Source organism: Xenopus laevis, chromosome 2S (genome assembly GCF_017654675.1).
Source record: "Xenopus laevis strain J_2021 chromosome 2S, Xenopus_laevis_v10.1, whole genome shotgun sequence".
NCBI classification, from domain to species: domain Eukaryota; kingdom Metazoa; phylum Chordata; class Amphibia; order Anura; family Pipidae; genus Xenopus; species Xenopus laevis.
In genome coordinates, this window is record NC_054374.1 from 68,698,858 (window position 1) to 68,710,156 (window position 11,299).

Here is an 11,299-nt window from a genome sequence, read left to right on the forward strand (position 1 = left end):
TTACCCTGAAAAACTTACAGCTTCACCTCCATATGCAGCACGCTAACATTCAGCCACACCTCCTGAAATCTCATTGGTCTGAGTGCTTACTGTCATCTCCAAAGCTCAGCCGTGATTTGTTAAAATGAAAGCCAAAGTAAGGACTCTCTTATATTGCCTTTTGGTTCCTCGTTATGTGACGTTGTCGCCATTTTTATTTTGGGAAGGAAGGGCAGAAGGTATGGGGGAGTGACGGCGGGGGAGGGAAGGGCAGCCAGCCAACCGGACTAAGGGTAGGCAGAAGACTTTTGAACAGTTACCTGCCCAGAGTCCCCACGTCTTTGCGCCCTAGGCAGGTGTCTCTTCTGCCTACCCCTAGTTCCAGTCCTGATTTCAACTGAGCATGTTCGAGATTTCAGAGCTACAGTTGGCTGGGAAGATTTAGGTAGGATGAGCGAGTGAAATCCAAGATGCCTGCCTCAGCTAGAACTTCAGTGGAGATAGGGGAGATTTTGCAGAAGGTATAGTGAGCTGATGATTTAAATTATACAAACAATTCTAACTGTTTTATCCTGAAATCAAAGAACAAATGCATCACAAAGAGGGCAAGTCAGAATATCTGCAGCATACTACTACTTTGGTCCGCTTGGATTTATCGTGTCACAGACGGGTCTCAATTATGCCATGTCAATAAAAACACCCCTGGAACAATTGATCATGCCCTTGCATTCAATTGACACGGTTAGTGTAACTGGTGAACAAGCAACCCATACATGCATTGTCACTTATGACCACTGAAGGGTATGGCTTAAACCTCTGCAAAAAATAAAAATGTATTTGGTACACTGGGGAGAAGGAAGGAGAGGGGATTAACACTGGGCTTACCCAAGAACGTCATAGAATGCCTTGCTGGGAGGTGGGCATCAATCTGCCAATTCAGTTATTCAGGTAATAGAATGGTTAAACTGATGCAAAGAACGTCACTGACTGGATACATTAAGATAAGTCTGTTACTTTGGGGAAAACCGCACGTGATGTTCTTGAGTCGTAATTTATTTTACAAGTGGCAAAACCCACACTATCTCTATTAATCGTGTCATTTTTGGTACACAGGAAAGTATATGACCAGAATAAGTTTGTCCTATGCCAAGCAATTTGCATAGAATAGAAGGTGAGAATATCCAGGGTAGCTCTTCCATTCAATCCAATGAGAAACACTTTGTAATGATAAAAATCCCAGGTGCAAAGGTAGAAAACAGACCCAAACATTAGCAACATCTACAATAATCTGGACAATCAGCATAGGACAGAGAAAATAATAAATAAAAAAGTGAGAATCTAATAATGATTATATCAAGACTGTCAAGAAACAATTACCTTTGTTAATGAACAACTGCAGCATGAGCAGTACGGCTGTGCTTCATCTAAAAGCCACTACCCTAGAGCTGCAAAGTTGTAGAATTGAGTGAGGCATGTGAAATATCTTAGCATACACTGTCCTTCTAGAATGTAACAGAGGACAAAACGTAAAATTAAATTTTATGAAAAACAAATTTATTCCAAAAACAGATAAAATGTGTTTTATGTCCCCATAAAATCAAAATAGATTTGCTCTATTGTTTACAAGAACCAGAAAAATTTCCCAGAGTAATACATGTCTGTCTGTACAGAAAATCACAGCTCAATTCAAAATAAATATGCAATTTGTTTGTAATGGGAGAGGGTTTTTAAAAATAAAATCATTATCTAACAGTTATAATAAGCCCCAGATAGAGGTTGGGGAAAGGGAGTGAGCCAGCGAGAAAGGGGAAGAGATAAAAGCAGGAGTGCTTGGCCTGCAAATTCATTTTTTACAGATGTAAGTTCAATGCTCACCAAACAGAAAAAGTAGATCTTGAGAAAGAAGCTAAAAGTCAAACCTCCAGAAGAGGGCGAGATGGTTCCACAAAAAAAAAAAAAAAATTTAAGACTTAAAAGCAACAGACTCAGAAATAAAACAAGAGTCATGCAGAGGGTAAAGTCAGAAACATTTTTGGTTATGTTGGATGACACACAGGAACAAAATGGTGCCAGAAGGGACAGCTCCACAAAAGTTGTTATTTATTATGGACTTATTAAAATGTTTCTATGTTGTGCAAAAGAGAGGATTGCGGCAATGATGCTACACTCCACACATGCTGACTTGGTTGATAAGTGTTATTGGCAGGTAGATGTGGTCAGCTTCTTTTCCTCACTAAAAGGACAGTGTGCTGACCTCCACCGGATATAGACAGAACCTCCCGGTCTTCAAGTTGTTTCCCAGTCATCTGCTCGGGACTCCAGACATCCTCTTCTTCACCAGTACCTAGCTGCAGGTTTGTACCCATGCCCCAGGCAAACACACCACCTAAGAAACAGTCAAAGTGAAATAAGGTGAGCACAAGAAAAAAAGTAGGAAATAAAGAGCAAAGTGGTAAAAAATGCACTAACCATCAGTAGACACAGCATAGCTGACAGATGCTCCACATGCTACAGATTTAATCTTCGGCAGGTTAGGAACTGGGGTGGGCTCATTCTGTTCTTCTGCATTTTCTCCAAGACCAAGTCTGCCATATTCTGCACGGCCCAGACTATAAGCCTTCCCTAATTTAAAAAAAGAAAAAAGAAAAGCAAGTGTTTTAGAACACATGAATGCTGTGGCCCAAAAAATTTTTTTGCAAAGTTGACAATTGTTTGTTTTTTATTTATACGAAACATTTACCTTCAGAATCCACACAAATGGTGTGATGTTGCCCTCCAGAGAATCCGACCCAGGACTTAGTGGAGTTTTTAAAGGAGGTTAAGTTTTGCGGTGCATAGCAGGATTGAGTCGTTTTTGTTCCTAAGATTGAAACAAGTATTTAATACAATAACGTTACCCTTTTCTTTTAAAGGGGTTGCTCACATTCCAACACAGTTCAGTTGTTTTCAGATTGTTTCATTTGTGACCATTTTACTAATAATGAAGATTAAAGTTCCAGATTTCCCCTTCATATGTCTTTCTTAAGCATGCCTGGGCGGGAGAGATAACCAACTCTAAATTGTTCTGAATGATATCTTTTAAATTAGTTTATACATTTCTCATATTTTCTCTGGGCAGAATCCTTGAGTTTCATTAAAGGAACAGTAACATCAAAAAAAAGTGTTTTAAAGTAATAAAAATATAATGCGGTGTTACCCTGCACTGGTAAAACAGCTGTGTTTGCTTCAGTAACACTACAATTGTTTTATATACAAGCTGCTGTGTAGCCATGGGGCAGCAATTCAAAGGAGAAAAGGCTCAAGCTACACAGCAGACACGCGATGTAGAACATAATTTTATCTGTTGCCCACTCTTTAACCTGTGCCATATAGCCTTTTTTCAATGTCATCCATTGTAACAGCAGCTTGTTTATATGAACTATAGTAGTGTTTCTGAAGCAAACAGGAGTTTTACCAGTTCTAATAGTTGCACATATTCCACAGATGTGGCAGAGAAATTTATCAAATAATGTAGCAAATTGTAACAATTCAGAATCTGTGATCACTGAGCAGTCAGACTGAAACACTAGAGGCAGGAACATAAAAAAAAGCGGTTCACCATTAAGTGAATCTACAATATGTTATAAAATAGCTAATTCTAAGAAACATAACAATTATTAGTTGTAAAGGATTTATTTTATTGGAAGCCTCTTCTCACCAAGCTGATGGTAATTTGAAAGACCAAAGCCATATACATGGCCTTCTTGGGACACTGCAAAGGTGAAGTATGCCCCACAAAACACATCCTGGAAATGCACACGCCCGCTTCCCTTTGCCTTCAGGTGAATACATTGTGGAACTAACAGTCTTTCTGCAGGGGGAAGAAAAACAACAATTAAATTTAGTTTAATTTCTAGTAAATACATAGTCAAAAACATTATAAAGACACCCCATAAGCAACAAAACATCAGTACTTTCAGTGAAGATATTCTATCCTGTATTCCTCTATGCATTAGTTACCACATTGCATCCAAGTAACACATTGTTTACTAATCTTAACATTTTAAATTGAGGTTACAAAGCAACCCCATATAAGGCCTTTCCAGGCCAGCTTTTAGATATTTTAATTTCAATTCAGTCACAGACCACGTAAATGACCGGCATATTAAACTTTAAAGCATACTTTGAGATTTAAACGTTTATATCCAAAAGCCTGGCACGCTCCTTTCTACATAATCTGCCACAACAAATACCCAACCCTGACCAGTCGCTTAAATAAAAACTCCACAACACTGCATTTAAGCTTTTTAAAAAATACAAATAACTAAATACAAAATCTCATACATTTTATCTAAACAGGTAAAGGTGGAATTTTTAAGTTAGGTATTGAAAATTAACTGCCCATTAGCCATGTCTGCTTGTGCAGTAAATTAATTGACAATTAATTTGGCTTTAGAGGTATGGCCTAGCTAGCATATAGTTATTTACTAATACAGAAATTCCTTCATTGCTAAAACCCTGCAGCATATAGGAAGCAGCTTTATCCCTCGCTTTGTCATACATTATTAGTATTTAGTAAAGATGCATAATGCCCTCATTCAAGTAGGGTTGCCACCCGGCAGGTATTTTACCGGCCTGGCTGGTAAAAAATGATGGTTGTTCCCAATGTTAATAGGGTAAAAAAGATAAATATATAGGAAGGCCGGTATTTTTTTCTGGAAAAGGTGGCAACCCTAATTACAAGTTACGTAAACAGCAGCCCATGATGAAAGCTTAAACAAGAGATATCAGAAGACAAAGCTACAGGGTTTTCCATTTGTCCTTATGATTAAAACTTTGGTTTAAATTAATTTGGTCTAAAAGCCAGAAAGAACATGGTCACTCACCTAGCCCTTTGCGCCCTCCCCGATTGGTGAATCTCTCTGGAACTCGTCCCAGCTGACCCTGCTCTCCGCATCCTGATGTGTATAGGTCACCATCCACCGTAAGCAATACAAGATGATCATTACCTGGCGTGGGAACGGGAAGAAAGGTTTAAGAAAGACAGCCATGGGATTTTAATGAAATTTTCACACACCCATATTCCCACTTACCAGAGGCGATTTTCATTACTGGTGCATTTATTTGCACTTGAACAGGCACCATGCTTTTCTTCATAGGTTCCAGTAATCCAATAACACCATTATTATCCTACAGAAAAAAAATAAAAAAAAGTTATTGCAGGAGAGCAGGGAATTAATTCAGAACAGCAGAAGCAGTGTTTCTGGCTGCAACAATGTGTTTAAGTTGTCTCAGTTAAGCACAATTGTATGTAAACCAATTCCAAGTAGCATTTTTTTGTATGGGTCTAGTTTAAAAATGAGGAAATCCTACCTCGTTCACTTTTAGACCAAGGTTCAACAGCTGATCTATTTAAGAAGACCTACATGAAATCATCCTGCTTAAAGGGTTCGAACACGTTTTTACCGCTCACTAGTTTGATTGTTCACCAAAAATAATGATTTTTTCCAATAACTATTTGACAGTTTCTCAAATATTGAAGTGCAAGGTTTCATTTTTCACCTTCTAAAGCAGCTCTTGGGGGACTGAAAGACAAACACTAGAGACAAGAATATTAAACTTTCATTTGGGGAAAATGGTAAAGATGGAAAGCTATTGAAAAAAAGGGTTTGTTTATGGTGAACAATCTGAAAACAACTTTGAAAGGAGAACAAAAAAGTTTTTGAATAGTTTTAAGCACCTTTTTTCTACATAAACTTAGCAACTTTTACAAATATTAGAAAGAGCTTGTAATAGGACAATAAAGTATATGGTATTCTACTGGTGTCACTGCTACTGTCAAAATGGTTCATTCTACATTGAGTCTAAAGGGTTTATTGGGTGGAAGTTTAAAGTCAACACTGGCTGTACTTGTGTGTATCAAGGATAATAGCTGCTTGTGCGTACATGCAAAGAGAAAAAGTGACAAGATGATTGGGGCCAATTTATTCATCTTCCTCACTTAAAAGTCCTCAGTATACTATGGGAAATAAACGTATATAAAGCTTACTATAAGATCCACTGTAGCAGTATTTTTATCTGGTAGAAAAAATGCAGAGTGCCAGTCTGCAATTAAACAGTGCTTCTGACAAAATTCACCACAATGATCTTTCCGTACCCTAAATGATCCAAAGACAAACACTCTGCCATCTTCTGTCAAAGCAGCTGTATGACTGTCTCCTGCAGACACCTGCACCACTTTTTCTACAAGCTCCACCTTGTCAGGCTGCATTTCTGATCCTTCCTCAGAGGTATCACGACCCAGTGCACCCTCATCATTGCACCCAAAGGTGTATATCTGATGGAGGGAAAACAAAAGGAAGGTTAGTAAAAAAAAATAAAGCATCAATAATACACATTTGTTGTTCAAATACTCACACTTCCAGAAGCTCCAAGGCAAACAGTGTGCATTCCCCCAGCTGCTGCTTGTACTATGTCCTCAGGAAGGGTAACCAGGGCAGGTTTTTTCCTCTCCATCACATCTTCTCCAAGCCCCAGCTGCCCTACATCTCCCTGTCCAAGGGTTAATACCTGGCCGCTAACTATGCCATGTGATGGATGAGTGACTATTGGCAGAGACATAAAAGGAAAAGTTGTACCTCTAAGCAGAATATGCACTAATTTGTTAAGGGGGTGCTAGCATGTCTCACAATATTACATGTGGCTTATCCTAACAACCTGCTAAGTTTCCACTAATAGCCATCAGAAACAACGTGTTTGCTCCTCTACAAAAATAAACGCACTAATGCATTATTTACACATAAGCAGGGATGCTGGCACTGTCCTGATTTCAAAACAGAAGAACATATTTATCAAATATAAACATTTCAAAAATTTGGAATTTGTGCAATCCTTACTACTCAGCCTGACCGAATCCTAACCCTCAAATATGTGACTTTAAAGCATTGAGTAACTAAAGAGGACAATTTCACACGATCCGGTTCTTGGTGAGTAATTGGCCTAATACAGAACTCGATACAAACCATATTTTGTATATTCAAATCGAAGCAAACTGACAAGGACGTAACTAAATACAAAATAATGGGATTTGGATGGGATTTACAAACATATTAAAAAGTATATTATAAACATTGCTCCTCATATTCTTTCCAAATGAATCCATATTTTACATGAAAACACATTCCATGTGGGTTTATATACTGGACCAATTAACGACTAACCTTTTGTTTTCTTAACATCGGAAGTTCCATTGCTTTCTTCAGCTGCAATAGCTCTCTTCAAACTCTTTTTGCTTTTCATAGTGCAGTCTTAAAAACAAACAAACAAAAAAAAAACATAATATCAGTAAGCAGAACTTATTCTTACTCCTGATTAAATATGGTCACATTTAGAAACAGTGCACTCATCTTGTTTACAATTAAAATACTAAGCAAAATCTTCCTAATGGGAGCCCTTCAAGGGTATGCAGCCCCTTAAAGGGTTCCAAATAATTCTTGAAATATCATAAGATAATGAGGCAGGACTAAATCTGCATACAGGTACTAAATTAAAAAAATGAAAAGGCAAAAATTTAGATTGCTCAACTGCTCGAAATAACGGACTACCTTCCTGTAGGTTGCAAAGCATCGGCAGCTACTAACTAATCCCACTAACTAATCCCATGATAACACATGTCCCCTAGTTTATTCTGTGGAAGCTACAGATTATTGTGTGTGTATTTTTTTTTTTAATTTATATTTATTAATTGCATGTAGAAATCACTCATGGCACACCAATTGATGCAAAAAATGTAGTTGAAATTTTATTTTGCCATATTCACATCTTGACGTCAATATGGAATAATACATTTTCAACTATGTAATTTTCATTAATTGGTGTGTCGCGAGTGCTTTCTACTATGGAACTATATTTCCAATGGTGAGCACCCGGCCACCAGGAACCTTGAATTGTGGTTACCCTTCCTTCCTGGACCTAACCTTGGCATAAAGGAAAACTATACCTCCCAAACAATGCAGGTCTCTAATATATTGCGTAAGTAAGCCATTTTCATAATAATTTTTGTTTAGTAGTACGTGCCATTGGGTGATCCTAAATTAAAAAAATGTTATTTTAAGAACTAAGGACCACCCCCTTAGGGGAGATCCTACCAGTCATGGTGCACACAAACAAATCATACAGAGTTCTGTCTTTTGCTTCCAAATTTCTTTCATTTCCATTTAGGGTGGTGGCACATGAGGGTACAAATCGGCTCTTCTTCGGGCGACTAATCTCTCCTTCCCGCCAGCTAGAATGAAAAACGCCTGCAGGGTGGCACTCCGATTGTTTCGGCTTTCCTAAGTCACCTGAAGTTTCCTTGTGAGGCATCTTCAGAAGACTTCTGAAAAGGAAACATTCCGAGTGTCAAACCGCTGGTGATTCACATTCTTACCGGCAGGAAGGCATTTAGGGGAGAGGTGATTTCTCGCTGTGCGACTAATCTCCCCCAATAGCCTCGTGTGCCACCACCCTTAAGGACTCATTTCTGGTCAGGTCCTCTCTGAGGGAGCACAGAGACCATCACAAAATGGTGTTGCGATGTAAAAGGGCAATATTTACTTAAATATATATATATATATATATTCCAGATTCTTTGATATGCCACTGAACAGGCTATACGCTGTTGGTGAAGTCTTCATTTTGGGGGTGTTGTTTTCCTAAAACTTTTAAAACTGGGGACACGTAGAAAAATGACAAACTGGTGGGAAACCCAATAACTACACCACTCCAAGGCTACACAGTTGGTACCTACTCATTCACATAAATATAAAGCAATGTGTTCTGACCCCTAATCTTCAAGAGCATTAACCTCCTCATAGAAAAGTAAACAAACTACCAATACAGCCAATAAACGATATAGATGTGTCTTAAAATGCGTCAAAATGGTCAAGCAATAATAAAGCATATTCACCTTCTGCTAAAGATGTCAGCAAGTTATGCAAACGCCCCTAAGCCCTTCAGCTGACCCAGATAGATTCTGTTTATCACACCCAAGACAACATTCAATCAATATACACTGTTTACATGGCGTAAGGTTACAAGCTGCTACGTTGTTTCCCCCCCAGAACCTCACCTGTTCTCATGATTACAAAATTAACCGCGCTCAGCTCCTTTAAGCAACTTCTTCACACGTGCGGCGCATCTGTGACGTCTTACCCGAAAAGCACAGTGGAAGGGTAGCCGTAAGGCACGGCCCTTCGCCTGTAGGAAATAAACGTGGTCTGTCTGGGTTAGGTTTAAGTAGAACTAAGAATTCCAAGGAACGGAGCTTTTTATTCCTTCAATTGTACGCATTAAATTATCCGCCTATTCGGACAGTTGCTGGGACTCGCTAATCCCCAATATCATATAATGACAATGACAATTCATTGGCTAACACCATTACATCAGTGTGACAATGTGATTTTTTCAGACCTTGCTGGTCCTACTTAAAGCTACTTTAGGTAAAACCCATGATCCTTTTTGTATGCAATATATTACAGAGTGCTTTAGATTAATTTATAACTAAAGGGTCCGTGTGATATGGTTGCAACAAGTTAAGAGTTAATTACAGTTTACTTCTTACCAAGTTAGGGCTCCTACATGATCAGTTTTGACACAAACATTTTAGTTTTTGGTTGGTTGGATTTAACCTTGTGAAACATAATAATCTGGCCAATAACCACCTCTGATGTCACAGTGCTGCCCCTCACAAGGCATAAACAGGCCCCCTAATGTTATGATCCCACCCAGAGTCGGACTGGCCCGCCAGGATACCAGGAAAACTCCCGGTGGGCCCAGGTGTCAGTGGGACCTCATGCTGCTAAACTTTTGGCCTGTTTCATGGCCATTCCCTATTTCTATGACAACAAAGCGGCTAAATAGGTGAAAAAATAGATTATAGTATGTAAAGAAAAAAGACTAGAAGAATAGAGGTTGAGTGAGGAGAGGAAGAAAATAGTGGGTGGGCTCCTGGTCTAAGGTTTTTTGGTGGGCCCCTGGTGTCCCAGTCCGACACTGATCCCACCCACCTTGTGTCCCCCTTCCTCGCCGCAGGTAAGAGAGCTGCTGGGGAGGAAGGTTTCTTTTTTTTATTAGCTACAGAGAAAGCGGAGCCAGGCCAGGAGCCCTAGGCCTGCACATGCACAAGTCACTGCTCTTGCGCATGCATGAATCAATGTGCACATGCACAGAGGGCAAATAGACCAGGAAGCTAGAACAGAGTTGGGGAGAGCAGGGACTGGATATGGGGTAGGCGACAGAGAAGGTACGTGCCTGGCGGCGGCGCCCCCCCAGTTTTGCACCCTAGGCACGTGCCTAATCTGCCTACCCCTAGTTCCGGCCCTGAGCAGACCCCACAGTCCGGGCCCCTTTGCGACTGTCTGCTTCTTCTATAGTTACACCACAGTGACCATCCCACCCTTTTGTTTGGTTTTTCCAACATCAAAAGTGGCTGCCCTGCATAGAGTGGATAACTAGAAACATCTGTTTCATTACCTGGTGATGCTCAAAGGCCTAGGGAACAGCTGCTTCAATACATGTTCAAAAAGGGTCATTTGTCTAAGATTTTTAAGCCCCTTTCCCCATTAAAGGAGAAGGAAAGGTTTAAACTAAATAAGCTTTATCAGACAGTTCTACATAAATGCACCAGTAAACCCTTAAGGCAATGCTGCTTTGAGTCCTCTGTCAAAAGAAACACCACATTTCTTTACTTCTATTGTGTATACTGTACATAGGCTTCTGCATCAGACTTCCTTCTTTCAGCTTAAACCTCCTGGGCAGGGTATGAGCATGCTCAGTTTGCTCCTCCCTCCCTGCTGTAATCTAAGACCAGAGCTAAGTGGGGGAGGGGAGAGACTCAGGCAGGAAGTGATGTCACACCAAGCTAATATGGCAGCTGCTATCATAAAGAAACAGAGAGAGCTTCTAGAGATGTTTACTCTAGTATGGTAAAGCATTCTGCAGAATAAATATAGTGTTATAGCTTGCACTATTCTGGCTAATATATTAGCAATAATCTGCCTCTGTAGCTTTCCTTCTTCTTTAAGGGCCCTGCTACTACCAGATGAACAGATTAATTTGTTTCCTAAAGATGACAGAATTTGGTTAATTTAATGTGATCAGATAAATACACAACTTGGCAAAATATTCATTTGTTTTAAAGAAAATAAAAGAATGCTGGCTTTATAAAATATTACAATCTACGTCTCTGTAACTCGCACTTGTGTAACAACCAGTAAGGTCTGACACATGCAGAACGCCCATTTCCTACAGGCAAAGAGGCGTGACTTAAAGCTATCCAGCCACAGCACTTTCCGGCGTCTCT

The 11,299-nt window shown here is 39.6% G+C and overlaps 1 protein-coding gene across 5 annotated transcripts; it reads right to left on the bottom strand.

Annotated features, from left to right (window-relative positions):
- Positions 1-1,511: 1,511 nt before the first annotated feature.
- Positions 1,512-9,152, bottom strand: rcc1.S (regulator of chromosome condensation 1 S homeolog). 5 transcript variants are annotated; one of them, NM_001091915.1, is given in 10 exon segments: positions 1,512-2,365; positions 2,449-2,601; positions 2,720-2,839; positions 3,677-3,829; positions 4,845-4,967; positions 5,052-5,148; positions 6,116-6,295; positions 6,376-6,563; positions 7,179-7,265; positions 9,068-9,152. In NM_001091915.1, coding segments are annotated over 9 exon segments (1,263 nt in total). In that variant the 5' UTR covers positions 7,258-7,265; positions 9,068-9,152; the 3' UTR covers positions 1,512-2,195.
- Positions 9,153-11,299: the final 2,147 nt, after the last annotated feature.